Source organism: Sus scrofa, chromosome 8 (genome assembly GCF_054392235.1).
Source record: "Sus scrofa isolate SSC_HxYL_T2T_F1_AM1 chromosome 8, Sscrofa_HxYL_maternal_Yorkshire_Landrace_v2.0, whole genome shotgun sequence".
In the NCBI taxonomy this organism is placed as follows: Eukaryota; Metazoa; Chordata; class Mammalia; order Artiodactyla; family Suidae; genus Sus; species Sus scrofa.
Window position 1 is genome coordinate 85,697,503 of NC_139390.1, and position 20,818 is coordinate 85,718,320.

General features: G+C 36.9%; 1 protein-coding gene across 5 annotated transcripts in view; it reads left to right on the forward strand.

The window, feature by feature from the left end:
• IQCM (IQ motif containing M) overlaps positions 1–20,818 on the forward strand; it is a 605,776-nt gene that overhangs the window by 389,052 nt on the left and 195,906 nt on the right. For all 5 annotated transcript variants that reach the window (XM_084972727.1, XM_084972731.1, XM_084972730.1 and 2 more), the window contains one exon: positions 6,113–6,171. In XM_084972727.1, coding sequence (XP_084828853.1) covers positions 6,113–6,171 — 59 coding nt within the window. The remainder of the gene's footprint in view (positions 1–6,112; positions 6,172–20,818) is intronic.

A 20,818-nucleotide genomic window follows, 5' to 3' on the forward strand; every position in this document is an offset into this window, starting at 1 on the left:
GGACTACCATATGACCAAGCAATCCCACTCCTGGGCATATATCCCGATAAAACTACAATGCAGAAAGATTCATGCATGCCTCTGTTCATTGCAGCACTATTTACAATAGCCAAGACATGAAAACAACCTAAATGTCCATTGACAGATGTATGGATTAAGATGTGGTATTATAGTATATATAATGTGGCTTACTAATCAGCCCTAAAAAAGAATGAAATAATGCCATTTGCAGGAACATGGGTCAACTATAGATTCTCATACTAAGTGAAATAAGTCAGAGTAAGACAAATACCATATGATATCACTTGTATGTGGAATCTAAAATATGACACAAATGAACCTATCTGCAAAACAGAAACTGACTCATGGGCCTAGAGAACAGACTTGTGTTTGCCCAGGGGGAGAGGGGGAGGAGTGGGATGGTCGAGAAGTTTGGGGTGAGCAGATGCAAACCATTACACTTAGAAGGGATAAGCAAGGAGGTCCTACTATACAGCACAGGCAACTATATCCAGTCTCTTGGGATGGACCATGATGGAAGATAGTATGAGAAAAAGAATGTGTGTATGCATATATGTATGACTGGGTCACAATCTGTACAGCAGAAATTGGCACAATCAATTATAGCTTAATAAAAAAATTTAAAAATATACTTAGATGCATTCATACCCCTTCTATTTTGTGCTCTTTGTTCTTGCCATTTTTTTTTTTCTTTCACTCCTTTGACTTTTGGGTATTGATGAACGTATTTTCTCCTCTTGTCTCACTTTTCCTAGTACTACTTTGACATTGTGCCCATTGTTTTCCTTGGACCCACTGGTCTTTATGTTCCTACTTTTACCTTTTATAAGTGGTTAACCTGGATTTTAATATATACTCTTAAAGTGTCTTTATCCTTTTATCATACAGAAACCTTAGATTGACTCAACTACTAGAGTTTTAGTTCTTTCACTATTTTTATTATTTTTAACTTTACAAATAAGAGTTATTTTGTTTTATACTTCTTTGAGTTTGTGAATGTGCAGTTTGTTTTCTTCTGACACACCGATTGCTTATTTTCTTAAGGCTAATGATATTCTCATTGTGAGCTCTTTTCTCTTGGTATTTTATTATGAGAATTACTTGAAATCTGAATTCAAGCTACATTCTTCTGAGAATGATTGATATTTGCTTTTACCAGGTACTTGTTTAGAGCACTACCCACCCAGGACCAATTTATTCTAAATTTTTTGCCTTTCTTTTGTATGTGAGGTGTGTGTTTAGGGTGCTGCAGGGAGTGTGAAGTGAGGTTCCAAATCCACATGGATGAGTTCTTATTGTGAAAATTTTCTAGGAGGGGACTCCCCCCCCACCCCAACCCAGAACCAAGGCCATGACAGACAAATGGTCTCATGGTATCTTTCTCTCTTTCTTTCTTTCTCTCTCCAAGAAATTTAGAAATATTGGTTTACACTCTAAGAATATTGCACTTCCAGTAGCCAGGTTTTATGAGGAGTGGTCTCAACGCTGACACTCCTTTATACTCTGGGTTCCAGTGTTTGTCTCCCACCTGCAGGGCACAAAGATTGTTAAAACCCAGATTCTAGGTTCCCAGGAATTTCCATGCAATTCTCCAGGCAAAGGCAGGCTTCAAAACTCATACAGTGGTACATTGGGCCTTTCTTGGCTTTGGCTAGAAAGGAATGCTGTCACTTTCCCTTAAGCTCAACCATGCATTTAAATATCTTTTATCTTTTTGTAGAATTTATTGGTATTATGCTATGCTTTGTTGCTATGAACACGCTCCTGAAAATAACCCTGTTAGATCTTTTATAAATAATGTTTCAACCCTCAGAGGGACTGAGCTTGGGAGGTAAATTCTATCCAGCTTCTTCCTTCTCATCGGTCTTTGTCTCGCCTCCTGTGTTATCCTTAGATTCCTACATATCAAAGAGTTTTGATTTTCCTTGGAAATTAAAGACCTTTGTCTAGTGACTGCTACATGGATGACCCATGTTTTGTTGGGTCCCTTGCTTCAGTCTCTCATAATCTGCAGGTTGAATGGCCTTTTGAGGCTATGGCCATTACAGAGTGATCATCATGACCGGTGGGATTCCCTGCACTTCTCTTAAGAAAGGTTAAAGAAGTGCCCCTCTTGAGAACGCCTTCAAATTGAAGCCTTCTGCGGCTCCCTGAGAAGATTTTGAGAAACTGTGGTTTTCCTGGACCTTTCACAACTTCCTGAGTGTCCGTCTGTGGTCTGTGGTTTGTGAGTGTTCTTAGAAGCCCTCCAATACAACAATGGAAAGCTATTCACTTGTGAAAAAATCCCCAAATAATGTGGTTGGTGCCTTCTGGTTCTGTATGGATGCAAGTTACTGACATTTTTCTTTATAAAACATTTCTTCCACAAGAAGCAATAGCAGTATAAGGAGTGCAACTCTCTAGTTCTTCCACAGAATGTGCTGGTGACATGGCTGACTTTTGCTGAGGAAAATACAAGTGTTAATATCCAAGCCTGGCAGAAAAAGCTTTTCAGTTTATTTCACATGTTTTAATGTGTAATTTGTAGTTTTGTATGTATATGCTTTTAGTAATTTTTCTCTTCACCGCTACCTATTTTTAAACAAACCTTTGATTTTACCTTGAATGGGGTGTTTATATATGCTTATGGTAGGGTCACAAAGCTGTTTAAAACCCTGAAAATTTCTTGCTACTTAGAAATACCCTTTAACCACATTTTAGCATAAGTATTGGAGGAGTAATATGCCAATAAGAGGTTACTTTTTTATCCCAAACATGTTGCACAATTTCACACTAATAGCATTATAGAAATGTGTCTAGCATCACGACGCAAAATGAAGGGCTTTCTTCCGTATTTCATCTGTGGTTAATCAATGCGAGAAGTTAATCATTTGACTGAGAGAAATTAGCAGCATTGTCAAAATGAAGAAAAATTCCAGATGATACTTGGGAGGAAGAGGGTAATTGACAGATTAGACAACTGCTTCTAAAAAGAAGCTTGAGGTGTAATAATATTATGTAAATTATCAGAATTAAGTTTGGTACCAGTTAAATTTTGGGATTTGAAAAAACTGTGGGGGAAAGGACTCTGAAAAGAGGTTTGAAATAAGACCACAGAGGTTGTGAAAACATTTTGAAAATGACTTGAGTTTTTCATAAGTGACATCTTCAGTCAAGTATTTAGAATGTGTCACTTCTAATGCATTGTCCTGAAGAGACTTGGAGCTTGAAGAAGTCTAAAGAAGCAGGTGACAGCTGTGGAAGAAAGAAAAGGGTTTTTTTGGTTTTGTTTTTTGTTTGTTTGGGTTTTTTTGTGTGTGTATGTGTTTGTTTTTTTTTAAAACTGCACCCAAGGCCAATGGAAGTTCCCAGTCTTGGCGTTGAATTGAAACTACAGCTGCCAGCCTACGCCACAGCAACACAGGATCTGAGCTGCATCTGTAATAAACACCACAGCTCATGGCAACATCGGATCCTTAACCCACTGAGTGAGTCCAGGGATTGAACCCACATCCTCATGGACACTGGTCGGGTTCGTTTCCACTGAGCCACAATGGGCACTCTGGAAGAAAAGTTTTGAAAGAGAATGGAGTTCGAATATCAAGGCAGAATGGACTTGAGATTTTATTGTATACATATGAAGAAAACTAACTCTTAGGGAAAAAAAAAAAAAAAACACCTCAGGAAAACCCAGGGCCCCTTTAAAAAAGAACTGTTATTGACTTTGCCAACAGGTGACCAAAAAAACCCATTTCTAATTATGGTAAGTAGGAAGAAAAAGACACAATGGAGGTAATGGGAGAACATTTTAGTAAGGAAAATCCTCAGGAACATTTGACTGAGACAGTTTTGCTTAGTGGACTTCACATTTGACACCCTTCATCATGGAGAGCATGCCAATCTCAGTTAGTCTGCCTGAAAAGCAAGCTGTTAAAAAAAAAATAAGTTGGCAAGTGTAATTGGTAGTCTCACTTAAGGACAGTGTTTCCCAAGCCAAGGACTGAGTTTTGTGCGAAAGTATAGAATGTGTAGGTTCAAAATAATTTTTGTAGCCATCAGTAGTTTTGCAGCCATGCAAAATGTGCCATGGAACACCTTGAGGGCAATGTTTAGAATATAGGTCCTGTGTCATGTTTTATTATCATGTGCATGTTGCACATAGTTTTAAAAATTACAGTATTATTGTTGAGGGTGATTGTTTGTTTTGAGAAAGAACACACATTCCAGGAATTCAAAAGTAACCAAGAGTTGAGAGATGATGCAACATTCTCAAAGTTATTATTGCATTCTAACATAACTGTAGAAGAAAAGGTAATCTTTGATCTTAAGAAATGAGTGGCATGAAATACAAATATATACATACAAGTCAGATCGCATCTGAGGGAGCACTGTAGAATAGGGTGAAGCTTCACTTGCAAGAGCTTTTTGACTTGTTTAAAATATTTAAAACAATCATCCTGTGACTTAAAACTGAGTATATTTGTAGTATAAAAACAGATTTTTTCCATGTTGCATCTTTACTGTGATCCTTTGTATGTCTGAGATTTTGTAGAAGAGAGTTCTTGGGCTTTGCTAGTCAAATAGTGGTTAACTATATATTTGAAACTTAAAAGGCAAAACTAAAATCAGCATTTTGCTTGGGGCATCATGAGCACATCAGTAACCAGGATGCTATCTGGTACTGACTTCTTATGGCGACTGAGGGAGAAGATGACACCAGCAATCCCTGTCCATTAATTCTTCCTCATTATCACTATTCCCTCAAATTCCTCTCAGCTAGATCACTTTTTTTTTCAAAAGCTATTTTGTGCAAAATAATTGGCATAGCTGATGATGAAGTGGATAATGCAGTGCCTTTAGCTCTCAGTTTTAACTTTTGTGGGTTTTGTTTGTTTGTTTTATTTTTTTTTCTTTTTTAGGGCCACAGGTGAGGCATATGAATCCTTAACTCACTGAGTGAGGCTAGGGATCGGACCTGCATCCTCATGGATTCTAGTCAGGTTTGTTTCTGCTGAGCCACAATGGGAATTCCCAGTTTTAACTTTTGGATCATGCCAAATGACCAGAAAGGCACTGGCCCAGTTATTCTGAGGTTCCTTAGAATTATCTTCCTGAGTTGTTCTTTCTACTGCTCAGTGATATTCAAGGATTATAGAAAAAGATTCATATAAAACACTGTAGTGTCACTGTTGAAGAGATGCTGTTGAAAGTGGCCATTTCTTTGTTGCTTTGTGTTTCAGTCTGCTAGGCTGCTATAATAAAATACTGTAGACTGGATGGTAGAAAATAATTTTCTCACAGTTCTGGGGCAGAGTTGGTTTTTCCACACTTCTGCCCTTTGCTTATAAATGGCTGCTTCCTGCTGTGTCCTCCTGTGGCCTTTTCTGTGTGTGCATGTGCCCCTGGCATCTTTTCCTCTTCCTCTAAGGCCAGCAGTCCTATTGGATTAGAGCCTCACCCTTTTGATTTCATTTACCCTTAATTACTTCCTGAAAGGCCTTATTTCCAAACATAGTCACGTTTGGGGATTAGGGCTTCGTATAGGTTTTCCCGTATACGAATTTTCAGGGAACGCTGTGTAGTCCATAACACTTTGATAGGAATTTGAAAGCCAATCTGTGTAATACATTAAGCAACATCAGAAAACACTTGACATCATCTTTCTATCCATATTTCCTGTTGACCTGATATTCTCTTTTTCCCCTTTTTTTCTGTGCTGTATTTTTTGTAAGCTACCTTAAATCTATGTTAAATATTTTTTAGAAGACAAAGGACAAATACAAATAAGCAAATAAATAAATAAAATACAAATAAGCAAATAAATAAATTCTTATCTGTAGGAGATCCATGTGGATATTTGTTCATGGAAATGATCGGTAAAAAATTAAATTCCTTTGTGGGGGAGGAAATCAAAGATGCTGGAGGGGGTTCCATGATCGTACTCCTCTGAGTACACTTATTTCTATCAGTGTTTAGGCTTATAATGCCTGTTATAATGGATCAGTGTTTTCTTCTTTTGACAATATAATGGAATATCAGTGGGATTAAACTTTTACAGAGGATGAAGTTGTTTTACCACTTGTGTCAACTCTTCTCTCTCTCATTCTAGAAAACCTTTACGAAAAAAGAGCCACAGTATGTCAAGCCAGAATCAAAACCACAACCCAGGTATATCTTTGATATAAAAGCAGAAATGTATAAATTAATGTGCTTGCTTTTGGTTTTATTCTGACTTCAGTATTTGGTTTAAAGAAGTGTAGGTTGCCAAAAGCTCAGACTTTTCAACATATCTTTTTCAAGTTCCCATTTAATTCGACTAAGGCAAAGGAAAAAATTCTTGTTTTTTTGAGTGTATTAACTTATTCAGTAGGCCAGGTTGTAAGTTTCTGCAGCAGCTAGTAAGAGCAACTGTAAACAGTACTGCATGATATTTTAGCAGTTTTGTTTATTAGAAACTATGTACTACAGTTGACTGCTGTCCAGCATGCTTTTCAGTCACTCTGAGGGATTCTTAAGATTCTTTTGCTTCTTTATGTAACAGTTTGTTTACAAACTTTTATGAACAACTGCTGATCTCGTGAGATAGATTGGAGAATGAGATAGAAAGAAGAAATTGTGGAAAGTTAACAGTGAAGTTTCCAAAAAGGACAGGTTTCAAACTTGTGCTTTCTTAGTCCCTGGTAATACATGCATTTATTAATTCACCAGATAGTATTTTCATACCAACTCAGTGGACAGCTTTACGCCAAAGCATGTAAATGTGAAGAGCCAAAGATAAACCCTGGAGACTGAAGTTTGTCAGAAGCAATCCATTTGGAAATCTAACCCCCTAGTAAATATATTATCAGTCTGCCTTCTCTTATCTGACATCCTTCTTCATTCCTTCTCCCAGTTACTCAAGAGGTGTAATTATACAAGCTCCATACTCCCTCATTCACAATGACCAAATCCAGAAAGCTCCAGAAACGGAAAGCTGATGTCACTAAGGTGGTGCCAAAACTCTTAGTGTTAAAACCAGACCTGAAGTAACAAGTGATTATAGCTACTGACAGTCTTTATTTTCCCCACGTCATGTGAATATTCATGTTGTATACATATTAACATTGATTATATTAGCTAATCAACATTAATATATTTAATGATGGGACACTGCCGCAGACTCTACTCGAGGTTACGTAATATATGGCATACATGCTATATCAATTATCTAGACTTTGAAATACAATCTGAATTCCAAAATACATCTGACCGTAAAGTTGAAATGCAATCGAGTTGAACTGTATGATGAATTTGGGCTGTAATGCAATGCAATTATTTAAATATCCATTGAATAAATATCCAGTTTAGAATTAGATATTTTCTGAGAACTAGTCTCATAATAAGTTTAGTAACAGCACTCATTTGTGATCATTTAACGCCCATAGTAATGCAATGATGTATTTTTATTATCACCATTTTCCTGATGGGAAAACTGAGTTTGAAGATTTCACTTAGGGTGATTCAGCTAGTTGTCTGTAGAGCTGGATTCAAACTAGGCCCTTTAATTGCAGAATCACTGCTACATACTGTAAGCTAAATTGTGCCAGAATGACCCCTGACTAAAAATTCTCTAAAGTTCTGTGAGAACAAGGATTGTTGATTCTGTAAATAATTCTGTTTATTGGCACAATCCCTGGAATGTAGTAGAAACTTAGAAAGTATAGTTGAATAAATAAACAATTTCCAGAGGGAAAGGAAAAACATATCTGTATCTTGTCCTGTTGAGAAAATTTTGTTTCAGTCTTTTTTAGTTTATTCATTTAACAACAAACATTAAGCACCTGCTCTTTTAGGTGCTAAGGACAGTGTGAACAAGATAGACTCCTTACATTTATGGAATGTAAAGCCTAGGCAGAGAATTCAGTTGCTATTCACCATAGAGATAGACAAAAATTAGAGGTAAAGTCCTACCAAATGGCAGGGACTTAGTGAACACCCCAGTTATTCCATGGTAGTCTTCAAAGGCTGACAACAATGAGTAGAAATTATGTCCCAGGACTAAGGTGTTTGCCTTAGCACAAAGGATGAAACAAACAGATTGACCCCCAACAAAGGCATAAAACTAAGCCTCCTCAAGTTCAGGATGATAAACCAGGTAACTTATGTACCACCTAGAGTTAAAAAAAAAAAAACAAAAAACAATCAGCATTCTCTCAAGGACAGTAACGTAATACAAAGTCACTACAATGTACAGGGTTTTAGTACACAGCAAATAAAATATTAGACGTGTTAAGAAACAGGAAAATCTGGGTTACATCAAAGTAAAAGATATCCATAAAATTGGAAATAACAGATAAGAGCTCTAAAGCAGTTAATATAATTGTTCAAGAGCTTCAGGGAAAAAAATGTTAATAGTAACAGAGGATCACACTGCATCAGTAGAAACTATAAGGAAAATAATCAAATGAGAATTCCAGAACCGAGAAATACTATATCTGATATGAAAATTTCATTGGATGGTTGAACAACATATTGCAGAGTATTAGTGAGCTTATAGTTCTTTAGAGACTAATCTGAAGAAAAGAAAACAGTGAGGAAACAAATGAACAAAATCTGATTGACCTGTAAACTGGCTTACTGCTGTCAAGTGGCCCACCATATGTGAACTGGAGTCTCAGAAGAAGAAGAGAAATAGAATAAAGCAGAAGAAGTAGTTGAAGAAATAATGGCTGGAAATTTCCAGATTTAATGGAAAACATCTTTATAGATCCAAGAAGATCATCACATCTAACCAAGATAAATAGAAGAAGAATCACATGTAGGCACATCATAGTCAAAGAATTGAGAAGTGGAGGCAAATAAAAACCTTCAAAATAACCATTGGGGAAAATGCACATTGTACAGAGGGTTACAATTCTGAGAACGATGAGTGTCTTCTCATTGGAAATGAGGCAGACCAGAAGGCAAAGAAATTAAATATTTAACGTGCTAAATGAAAAAAAAATTATCAACTGATAATTCCATATTTAGTGAAACTATCTCTCAATATTGAGGTTGAAAAAAGAAATTTTCAGCTCAGTTAAAGAAATGACACTATATTGTTCATGATGAAAGAAATGACACCTGTTGGAAATTTGAATCTACATGAGGAAATAAATGTTTAAAATAGAAAATATATGATGGAAATATATGAAAAAGTATTTTTTCCAATTATTTTAAAATTGAACATCTAAGGCAAAATCATAACATTATTATGGTACTTATAAGCAAGGTATATGCAGAAATTAAAGAAGTGGAATAGCAAAAGTAATGGACTTACACTCTTGCACATTTCTTTTGGTTCATGTGTAGTGATATTAATTCTTTGTAGATTGTGATATGTTACAAATGCAATTATATATTTCTCAGAGCAACTGTAATAGAAAAAGGTAAACCTTACAGAAACCAAAATGGAATATCAGAAATCCATTGGTTTATCCAAAAGAAGATAGGAAAAGAGGAACATATGGAAGAAATAAAAAACAAATAGGAAAATAGTAGTTTTAAACCCAACTGTACCAAAGTTTATATTACAGGTACAAAATATATGTACAATTAAAAGAAAGCTTGTCTGGCTGGATAAAAAAACAAGAACAAAATGTATGCTGTTTATAAAACAATGAATAGAAATAGGTATTATTTGGAAGTAGAAAGTTAGGAAGAACAATGGAAAAAAACTAGCTAATGAGTGATAGAGTGCTGTATTAACATCAAAGTAGAGGGCTATTTCCAGAAATAAAGAGGACACTTCATACTTATAAAAGAGTGAATTAATCAGAATTAGGTATGTATCCTAAATGTATATGCATTAATAATAACAGGTTTAACAGAAATAAAACAGAAATCGATAGAGTTGAAGAATAAAATGGACAACTCTTTAACAGTGACTGTCTCTTTTAGTAACTGATAGGAAAATTAGTAAAAACAATAAATAACAATGTAGCAGATTTGAACAAACCTGACAGACCGATTTGACCTAATTAACATTTATAGAAGACTACATTCAACAACTGTGGAATCTATATTTCTTTTAAGTGTACATGTAACATTCATTACAGAGATAAGAACAGAAAGCAATGAAATAGAAGACAGAAACTAAAGCACATTAACAAAGCTGAAAGTTGGTTCTTTGAAAAGATTAACAGAATTTGTAAGCTCCTAACAAAACTAAGAAAAAGGATAGATGAAACTCAAATTACCAATACTAAAAATTAAAGAAGTGGAATCACTATATATTCTATAGCCATCAAAAGAATAAGAGAATATATGAATAACTTCACGTATAGCACATTCAACAACTAAGATGAAATGGACAAATTCTTGAAAAAAGACAACATACTAAAAGTGACACAAAACAAATAGAAAATCTATATGACCCATGTCTATTAAAGAAATCGAATCTGTCATCAAAAATCTTCCCACAAAAAATACTTGCTTTAATGAAAAAAATACTGTCATGCATACATTTTTAAAACTATTTGATCATGCTAACTTTTTGTGTAAGTCTTTTTCTTCTAAATATTCTTTACCTGGTTAGTTTGGGAAGCTTTTTTTTCCCCCTCATAGGTGTTACTACATTAAAACTTAGACCAGTCAGAAATTTAGATATAAATATAAGATGTACTTTCAAAAGTTGGGATATTCCTGAAATGATAATTGAAAAGGTAGTTCAGTGATCACATAATAAGTACTACAGTAAAATTAAGTAAGTTTAACTATTAGTCATTCAATAAGTTTAATTATATATTAGGTGTTTTACAAGAACTTTTAAATAAAAATATTTCTCATATAAAAAATAAAAATTTAATCCAGCCCTTTCAATGATAAAAAAAATTATATGGTCTGAAGGGTGAGTGTTTATTATAGTTATTTTCCTGGAACCCACCAGCTACTTACTCTGAATACTAAACACTTTTCCTGTATAGTCCACCATCTGTTGTAGGCATAGAGAGCTGTAGCAAAGTTTTGTAGGAATATCGTAAACATTTTAGAGGATGACGGCTGAATGGAAGTTTAGTGATCCCTTGATTCAATTCTTTTTACTTTCCAGTTGAGAAAACGAAGAGTAAAAAGATTAAGTGACTTCTTCAAGGTCACAAAAGTAAAAAACAAACAAATATTACTAGAATCCAACTCTCAATTCTTATGTGGTTTGCTGCTTTTATTGACATTTATATCTTAAATTTTAACAACCTTTCTGATGGTTACTGAGGAGAAGTAGACTGAATCTAATGAATTAGCAAGTCCAAGAGTGGTTCTGGTAATTAAAATAGATTACTAGATAGAATTCTAGAGAAAGAAAGATAGAAGAAGGTGAAACAATCTGAAAATAAAGCACAGTAGTGAATAATATAAAACTATGCGTATTTCACATACAGACACATTTCATTGAAAATACTTAAGTGAAACAATATTAAGAATATCTTCATTTGAAATCCTGTACCATTTGTATCATAGAAATTCCATAAAATTTTAGAATCCAAATGTTGGTACCCTTTAAAGCTTGTCTTAAAGAATTTTTCTTATTAGAAGTTTCCCATATTTTTTCAGCCAGAGGTGTCAGAGTCTGCATGAGACATAGTCTATTATAACCTTCCATCAGTCATCAGTCAGCTTCAATAAGATACTGGCCACTTTCTGAAGCACTTCTGCATTTCAAGGGTGAAAATAGGTCACACATATATTACCATTGCCAGACTACAGTAAATATAAGAGAATTTGATTCCCCCTCCTCTTCTTAGTTATAGAAAAAAAAAAATGGTGGAATTCATTTACGCAAACCCATAAGCTTTTCAGGAAACCTCTCCAGTTGGCAAATAGAACTGGTTTTTGCACCTGCTCAGCAGTGTTTTTAAAGGAGGCAGTCACTGGGCTGTTAAAAGGCGGGATAGGAAGTTAAGCAAACTAAAAATGCTGTTGCTGCACTTGATTTGAAATTACTGCCAATTTGAGTAACCACTCTTATTCTCGGGAAGGAGTGGAACTTGTTGCCTTATATAGATAAATAGTGGTAGATAAGGCAAAGTTAGGATTATTTTTGTCCTAATTTTCAGAGATCATGAGCATATTTTCAAATTTCTATTTCTTTGCTCTATCTTCCTATTTTTTTCAGTTGCGAAGATCTCAAAATTTAGAAGTAAAAAAAATGATGTAATAATGCTTAGGTCCATTTGCTGTACAGATGTGTACAGATGTACATAAGACTTTTCATTAGCAGCATTACTAAATAAAGAACTATAATGCTCAAATCCAGCACATTTGGAATAAATTTACCAGGTTGCAGATTCCATGCAGGTGGCTACTTGATTTTATTTCAGGGTTCTTAAATATATGTGTGTTTTTATGAAAGAGATGGTCTTGTCTTGATTTTCAGTTCTGCTATAAATATTCATTTCGTACAAACTCGCACGCAACATTTAGATGATATAATTTTCATAGTCGAACATTATAAAACAAAATTATTTCTGAATGAAAGTTTCTACTTCCTCAAATATTTCAATTTAAATGATAAAATTTGAAATGGGGAGTTCCCGTCGTGGCACAGTGGTTAACGAATCCGACTAGGAACCATGAGGTAGCGGGTTCGGTCCCTGCCCTTGCTCAGTGGGTTAACGATCTGGCGTTGCCGTGAGCTGTGGTGTAGGTTGCAGACGCGGCTCAGATCCTGTGTTGCTGTGGCTCTGGCGTAGGCCGGTGGCTACAGCTCCGATTGGACCCCTAGCCTGGGAACCTCCATATGCCGCGGAAGCGGCCCAAAGAAATAGCAAAAAGACAAAAAAAAAAAAAAAAAAAAAAAAAAAAAAAAAAATTTGAAATGGTAAGATTTCTGGATCAGAAAGAATTAAAGCTAAATAGATGCAACTCTTAATTTTTAGTTTTTAGAGTAGTACATACATGAACTATAGTGTGTGTACATATATATGGTCTTTTTTTACACCGCTAAAGGTAAAAATTAGATGACATTTCACAGTGATGTGGAATCTTGCCTTTTCCTAGCATCATCTTTTTAATCTCTTCATTAAATTCCTCATGCTGAATACATTTTCTGTTATTTTGTGTGGTATCATTATATATAAAAATATCAAAAAGCAGTTTATATTGGTAACTAAAGGGAAATAATGCGTTTGTGCACAGTTTATTCTCAATATTGAAGCGAAAATTGTGAGCCAGGATTGCAATCTGTTGTACTACTGTGATGAAATTATACTTTTATTTTCTGTGAGAAAGATTTTCCTTTTTTAAATTATTATTATTTTTAATAGTTATTTCCCCAATACATTTTTTTTTTCTACTGTACAGCATGGTGACCTAGTTACATTTTCTTCATATAGCTTCCTTGAGGCCCACTTGGATTTCTTTATCACCTCTTACTCCACTGCAAATAGTATCTCCTACTCTCAGGTAACCTATTGCATTCCATGAATAAAAACCCTATTCTCTTTAGATGTCTTTCTGCAGTAAGCTGTTGATCCCTTGCAGATTCCTGTGATAAATTTTCCTTTTGTTGGAGTTCTAAAGTACATACTTTTTTTTTTTTAATAAAAATGACTGACTGATTTCCAAGTGTTTAACAATTTATGGGCCTTTAATTCACAGAGGGAAAACATTCTATTGTGGATTCATAATATGAAATTTGTTGCTGTCAGAGGTTCAGACAGTGGTCATCTGCCTTTCACCTTTTTAGTATGTAGTTTGGTGGCATTCTAGAACTAAAAGGGTAGTATTATCTGGATATGACCCACTAGTATGTTACTGAGAGGTAAAATTGAGCTATCAGTGCTAAATTTTCTCATTTTTTGATATAATGGAATAAAACACATTTATTAGCATGTCTAAGCTTAAAACTCACCTTTCAGAGTCTGGATATTTAGCTGGATACTTGAATGTTTCCTTTACGTCTCTAAAATTACTGAATTTGTCTCTCATTTACAATTTACCACTTGATAACTTTTGTGTCTAGTAAAATTTTTCACCTACTAAAGTAGCATTATCTTGTTTATGGGTAGATATCTTCTGTGAACAGTTTTTTTTTTTTTTTATGTACCCAGCCTAAGCATTTTTTGAAAATAAATTTCTATCCAAATATTTGGATAACATTTCTCTAGTGATACTTCCTCTTTTATGTTTTGTCTTTGGGAAATTATAGGATCTCATAGTTGAAGGAACCTTAGAGATTTTTGGCTGAAACCCTCTATCCAAAGGGTGTGTCTTCTCCATAACATGGTGTCTACACAGCCTCTGCTTGACAACTCCAGGGATTTGTAATGTCTCTGTTCCCGTGGAATCCCATTGCATTCTAAGGAGTGCTCTGATTTTTTGACAGTTCTCTGTGTAACTCAGCATCTATCCCCCTTGAGATTGTACCCATTGGTACTGATCTTGATGACTCTCTCTCTCTCTCTTTTTTTTTTTTTTGGCTGCGCTCTCGGCATGTGAAAGTTCCTGAGCCACTGCAGTGACAACAACACTGGATCCTTAACCACTACACCATTAGAGAACTCCCAATTCTGTCTCCTAGAAGCTGCTCTAGTTACCAGTTTTCTCATTATGGATTCTCCCTCTTTTTCTTTCTTTCTTTTTTTTTTTTTTTTTTTTTTGTTGTTGTTGTTGTTGCTATTTCTTGGGCCGCTCCCGCGGCATATGGAGGTTCCCAGGCTAGGGGTCGAATCGGAGCTGTAGCCACCGGCCTACGCCAGAGCCATAGCAACGCGGGATCCGAGCCGCGTCTGCGACCTACACCACAGCTCACGGCAACGCCGGATCGTTAACCCACTGAGCAAGGGCAGGGACCGAACCCGCAACCTCATGGTTCCTAGTCGGATTCATTAACCACTGCGCCACGACGGGCCACGACGGGAACTCCCCTCTTTTTCTTTATAAAGGTGTGTGTGCATGTGTTGTGGTTTACAATGTCTTTATAGATTACAACATATCTGTATCTGTCTATTAGTTTACAACATCTTTATTGAAATGCTCATTCAAATTAAGCAAAATGGTGTTTAAATCTGCTCATAGTAAGTGGAGGTTTGAAGAACATAGAGCATGACAGGCATCTATTCTTTCTATCTACCTAACTTCTCAGGCTCTGCTAATTCAACAGACTCAAGTAATGTCTTCAGGATGTGCTCTTCTTTCATTAATTTTCAGTCTCTACTTGCCCCTGCTTGGCCTTGAAACCTCTTACTACAGACTTTCTCCATGTGGAAAAGAAAATGGCTGGCTTCCAGCTATTTATAATTGACTTACTTCCTGCTCTCACCAAAAGGAACACACACACATCCCACAGGTATATTCTGGTTGACCTTCCGGCTTGGATGACATGATCAGCTCTAGACAAATCATGGAGTAATCACCCAAGGGGAGAAGAAGTGTAATTCCACAGAGGAAAAGGAGGTGAAAACAGAGGAAAGGAACAGGTGCCACCACCCTCAGAAGTGTCCCTTTTAAAGTGTGATGCTTAGGAAAGAACAGAGTACTTCAGATGTAATTTTGTGAGTACAGTCTAGAGTGACACCAGACTGTAGACACTCTCAATCAATTCATGAAGCCCATCATACGTCAGCTTTCGGGGTCAGTTTCTTAAGGGCAGTACCCACATTGATTTAAATTCTGGAAAATAAATAAGAGCCCAAACAAGCAAACCCTGAGACTTTCTCAGATGTTTCAATGTGTCCCCCTTCTATTCTTTTCTGTCCCTTTTCTTTCTGTCCCTTTTCTTTCTCTGCACCTTTTTCTTCCTTTTCACCTATTAGATATTGCCAAGCACACAGAGAGAAGTAGTTGCTCTCAGGGATTTCAGCGTAGAGGGGTGACAGGCCCTGAGAATTGAGCTACGTGGTAAATGACTACAGTGGTGGAGGAAAGATACCTACCCATCCTCTTGAGTCTGAGAGGAATTATTTGCATAAGCATATATATTAACCAACTACAGAGCTTTACAAGGAAAGCTATCACATTTCAACTTTGGATTCAGCTCCTTATCACGTTTGCCTCAGATGATTAGCTCACATGCTACCTTTTCAAAAATCTCACACCTGCCATGACACACTATTTACAGTTGCAATTTCCACCCCTGTTAGCACTCCCCAAGTGCCTTATTCTGCTTTATTTTTTATTATAGTACATATGGCCTTCTAACATAATTAACTTGTTTACTGTGATTACTATCTTTCTCTCCCACTAGAACATAAGCTTAATGAGGACAGGGAAGTTTCTGTTTTATTTATCAGCGTATCCTCAATGCTAGAAGAGCATCTCGCACTAAACGACTGAATGAATGAATGAGTAGATACGTGAATATATATTCGTTCGATTCATGATTTAAATTTTTGGATCTTTTCTTTGCCTTCTAATGAATTTCTTCCCTTTCCAGGCATTTATAGCTTCTACTCAGGGTTTCTACTGCTTCCTGGGTATCTTCACTAGAATATCCCTTAACCATGTCTCAAAATGGAAGTAATTATGTATTCCCTTCCTATGTCTTCTCTCCCATAATCTGTATCTCAACAAGTATTGATACTATCCACTCTATCACCCAAGACTGCCCAGTCAGCCGATATTTTTCTACCTTGTTTCCAAAGTTTTTAGGAGCAACTTGAAATTTGCCCTCCTGAAATGCAGAAGCATCATTAATTATTCCCCAGTATAGCAATCCAGTGAAAACAAAATGAAAACAATAATAAAATTAAAATAATGAATTCAGGATGGCAGGACATTCTTTTTGTACACATTCTGGCTCTTGGCACCATGACTACTTTATTTTCCATCCAATTGATAACTGATACAATCTGATATTAAGTTTACTGGCTCATACTTGGCAATTTTTATATTCTTTCCTTTTTTGAAAATGCAGACATTTGCTGTTCTCCAGAATTCTTACATGACATTCATTCTTCAGTTTCTCAAAGATAGCCGATCAGCAGATGAGTCTGGCAAATGATTTGTCTAACCTCGAAAATTTAACTAAGAGCAACTTTAATTTTGTTTATGACATCTTTCCTTTCCTTGTTTTGAGCTTCAGTTCTCTCCCATCCATACTCATTCTATCCTTTTAAGTCTGGTGATCTTTCCTCTTGAGCAAAGTAGAAACAGTTTTAGCCTGAGATATTGCACTTCCAAAAAACTCCAAGTGTTGCTGATGCTGCTGGTCCCCAGACCACACTTTGAGTAGCATGCTAGAGGATATATTTGACCATGTCCAGTATTTCCCTTTACTTTTGACTCCTAGGGTTATTTAGTTAATAGAGCAGTGGTAAATCACCTTAATGGTACTTCAGCGCCATAATCCTGTGATGGGAACAATATGGGAGAATTGCTATGAGGGAACTGTGTTTCCTGGGAAATGCTGCCGTTTCTAAACACAGACACTTACCTCCAAGTCAAGTTGGTTATTTAACTGCACCTTCAGTCTTCTAGTTCTGCCTTCCTCAGGATTGTTTTTCATTGGTGTATGAAGAGAAATAAGATGGCTAGGTCTAGGCCAAATAATTGCCTTAGTTATCTATTTCTTTTTCCTAATTTTATACTGCTTGGTGTGTCCTCCTTCTTTTGCTTTGCAGCTTTCTCTGCTTATGGCTATTTCCTTGGCTCTCAGAATGTCTACTTGACTCGGAATCTTAAGAAACTGCTAGTCTCTTGCAGCTTCCTCTTAGTTGTTAATTGTGGAGTGTCAGTGTCTTTCTTTTACACGTATCCTCTCATCCATGGGATCTTCTCAGGAGGGCTTACCCCCAAGCCAGGGGCAGGAGGGGGTAGTAGACAGCCAGCAGCCTAGGGTTCTGAGCAGAGTCCAGAATCCTTGAGTCACCTTCATTCAGCATGTCAGCACCTCTGGTTTCCTAATCTTACTTGATTGGATGGGGAAAAAAATTACTGAACCAGTAGGTGGGCCAAAGAGGACACAAAGTAGCCCATTGTTGGGCTTTCTGATAAAACTGAATTAGAGCATATTGGCTTAGGCTTCAGGCTGAATTGGGAACTTCTGCTTTCTCCTATGGAGGAGCCCTGATTGGAAGAGTTTACTTCCTCTCTCATATGCATAATATGTACATGGAAAAAGAATTGGGCAGGTCTGATTCAAGGGGAGAAAGCCCTGTGTAAGTATGATTCTGTCCCCCTAGGGGAGCTACCTGTGGGTCCCTAAACTGTTGCTATAAAACACAAGTACTCCTGCCTTAGGCAAAGAAGCATGGAAGCCCGCCCCTCATTTCTAATTAAAACTTCCCTCCAGGCAAATTTGCAGAAAACCAAGCTGACAGTATGGTCTGTCTGTGCTAATAGGACAAGAACTATAGGGCTTAACCACAAGAAACTGGTATAAACTGGTTTAACTTCAAAATTGGGACAAAGATCTCTCTACTATTCATTATCATCTCATATTAACGCTGAAATTCCTATCCCCACCCAAGGGCACCCTGTTGGTTCCATCTGCTTCTGATCCAAACCCTGGAGGACTGTAAAAGGGCAGAGAAGCAGCAACGTCTGGTCCAGGAAGTCACCACCCATGTTCATGCATCTAAGTGACAGGACCCCCACCCCCCACCGTCCCTGTAGCCCTCTTTCCTATGGAAAGCTTGCCCTTGCCTGTACTCAGGGAGGAGGTACTTTTAGAGCAGGACCTCCTCCTCCTCCATTTCTTGGTCAATGAATAATTTGTCTGTCTGCTTCTTAAAAAAGTCATTTTGTTTTATTGACACGAACAATACCCTGGTAGGTAAAGAAGCAAACATGTTGCTGTGGAGTCAGAAGGAAAACGTCTGAGAGCAGCAAGCTGAAGTAATGGGAGGGAGCAGACTTAGGTTCTCATCTCTAAATCACAGTCATCCTGCCCACCAAGGTAAAATGAGGATGAATGACCGTCTCAAGCAGGGGAAACCAGATTTTTCAATTGCTTTTTCATGGCGGAACTCACAGGGAGGGAGAGTAGGGAGGCGGAAGCATGGGAAGCAGGGGAGGCAAAGTCCCACCTACTCTGGGTTTCTCTGAAGATTGCCCACATTCCCGGCTTTTCTCAAGGAATTTGACCTGGTTTCCAATCCTCACTCTGTGCATGCTTGCTTCCCCAATTCCTGGAAAACACTTCTGTGGCTGGGAATAAAACATTGTGCATAACATCGGAAATTATTTTTGGAATCACCTGCATTCTTGTGGGGATTTATTTCGTTATCAGACCCTAATTCCAGGGACAAGGAATCTGTGGACAGGCACTGATCTTCATTGTCTGCTCTTTTTGAGCAGAGATGAAAGATGGGTGGCAGTGGGTAGAGCCAGTTCTCTTCCATGACTGACTAAAGTTTGAGTTGAAAGCAAAGGGCTACCCCAAGAGGAATAAATTCATATTTTGGGAGACAGAGTAGACCACTCATTATGTTCCCTGTTCCATAGATAAGCTTGTGAAAAATTGACAACTCTGGTCTCTGTGCAAAGAGAGATCAGCTCCCATTACACCTTTGGCAGAAACACCCTAGTCATTACAGGCGTCTTCAGGGGTAATTTTTTTCAGTGTGCACAGATAAAAACACGTAGGTACAAGAAAAAGCCATTTTAAATGTTTGTATTAAAGATAATTCCCTGGTTGTGCATCATGATTACCTTGACCATAAAGTCAGAATCAATTACATTTGAACAAAACCAGTATTTCCTTTCTGCTTTTGCTTTTCTATTATGTGACATGATAATTTCAGTTTCATTCATAATAAATGGCACTCCTCTGAAACGTTTACCTGTGCAGGAAAGAAAGATTGCATTTTTTTGAACTGAATTTGGAATTTAAAAATCTCTATCTTGTTTTGAGGAAGAGCTGTGGAGAAATGGAAACCAAGCAGCAGCAACAAAAACAAAACCCATTTTTCCAGAGATAATGACCTTGATGGGCTGGGAGAATGACTTCCACGGAAAATGAGGTGTGTGGGCAGGGAGAAGAAATCCTCCCAGCCCATTATATTATTTCAGCATTTCTGGGTGGGTACTAGTCAGGTAGTAAACTATTTAAAGCAAGTACCCTCAGGGGCTTTAAATAGAATTTCAGCCTTCCCCCCCGCCATAGGATCTAGTTAAAGAAATTGCTTTGCAACTGGGAGCCACCAAAAATAGGAGGGCTCTTGTTTTTTTTGGGTCAGGGCATATGCTAGCATTGTGAGGAAGGATCAGAACACAAAAGGAACATGGAAAGCACAGAAGAAAAAGCATCTCATTCAGATATTTAACTATTTAAAAAAATTGCCTGAATTAAAGTGATGTTATCTTCTACTTCAGGAGGATTGCACCAATTTTAAAGTTCCAGGAATCCTGTTTTGACTTTTTTAAATGAATAGATTTTGCTAGCATAAAGTACTAAAACCCTTGGGAAGATTTGGCAGTGGAGTTCAAATAATATCGAGACAATATATATTCAAGGAAATGTATTACATCCCTATTCTTAAAAAATCTCTATCACCCATGCTGAATTTAATGCATTGTTTTTAAACTGAACAGATCTCATATAGGGCGTTAAAGAAGGCCACAGACCTGTTTCCCTTGTTAGCCAAGTTGCTTTCAGATCCAGCATTCAAAGCACGAGGGCATCACATGTTTCTCCTTCAAGGCTGCACGTACAGGAAACGAAAGCCCTCGACACAGCTTGGTAGCAGAGGATCCAAATCAGAGTAAATTGTGTAAATTATAACTACATTGCCAAGCATTTGGACAAAGCAGGCGTGCTAGTCTAATCAGGGAAGCAGTGATTTTACTTTTTGACAATGCAGGTTTGAAGAGGAGTTGGGGGGAGGGAGCATCACAAATCTCTTTTAATGTGTTTCTG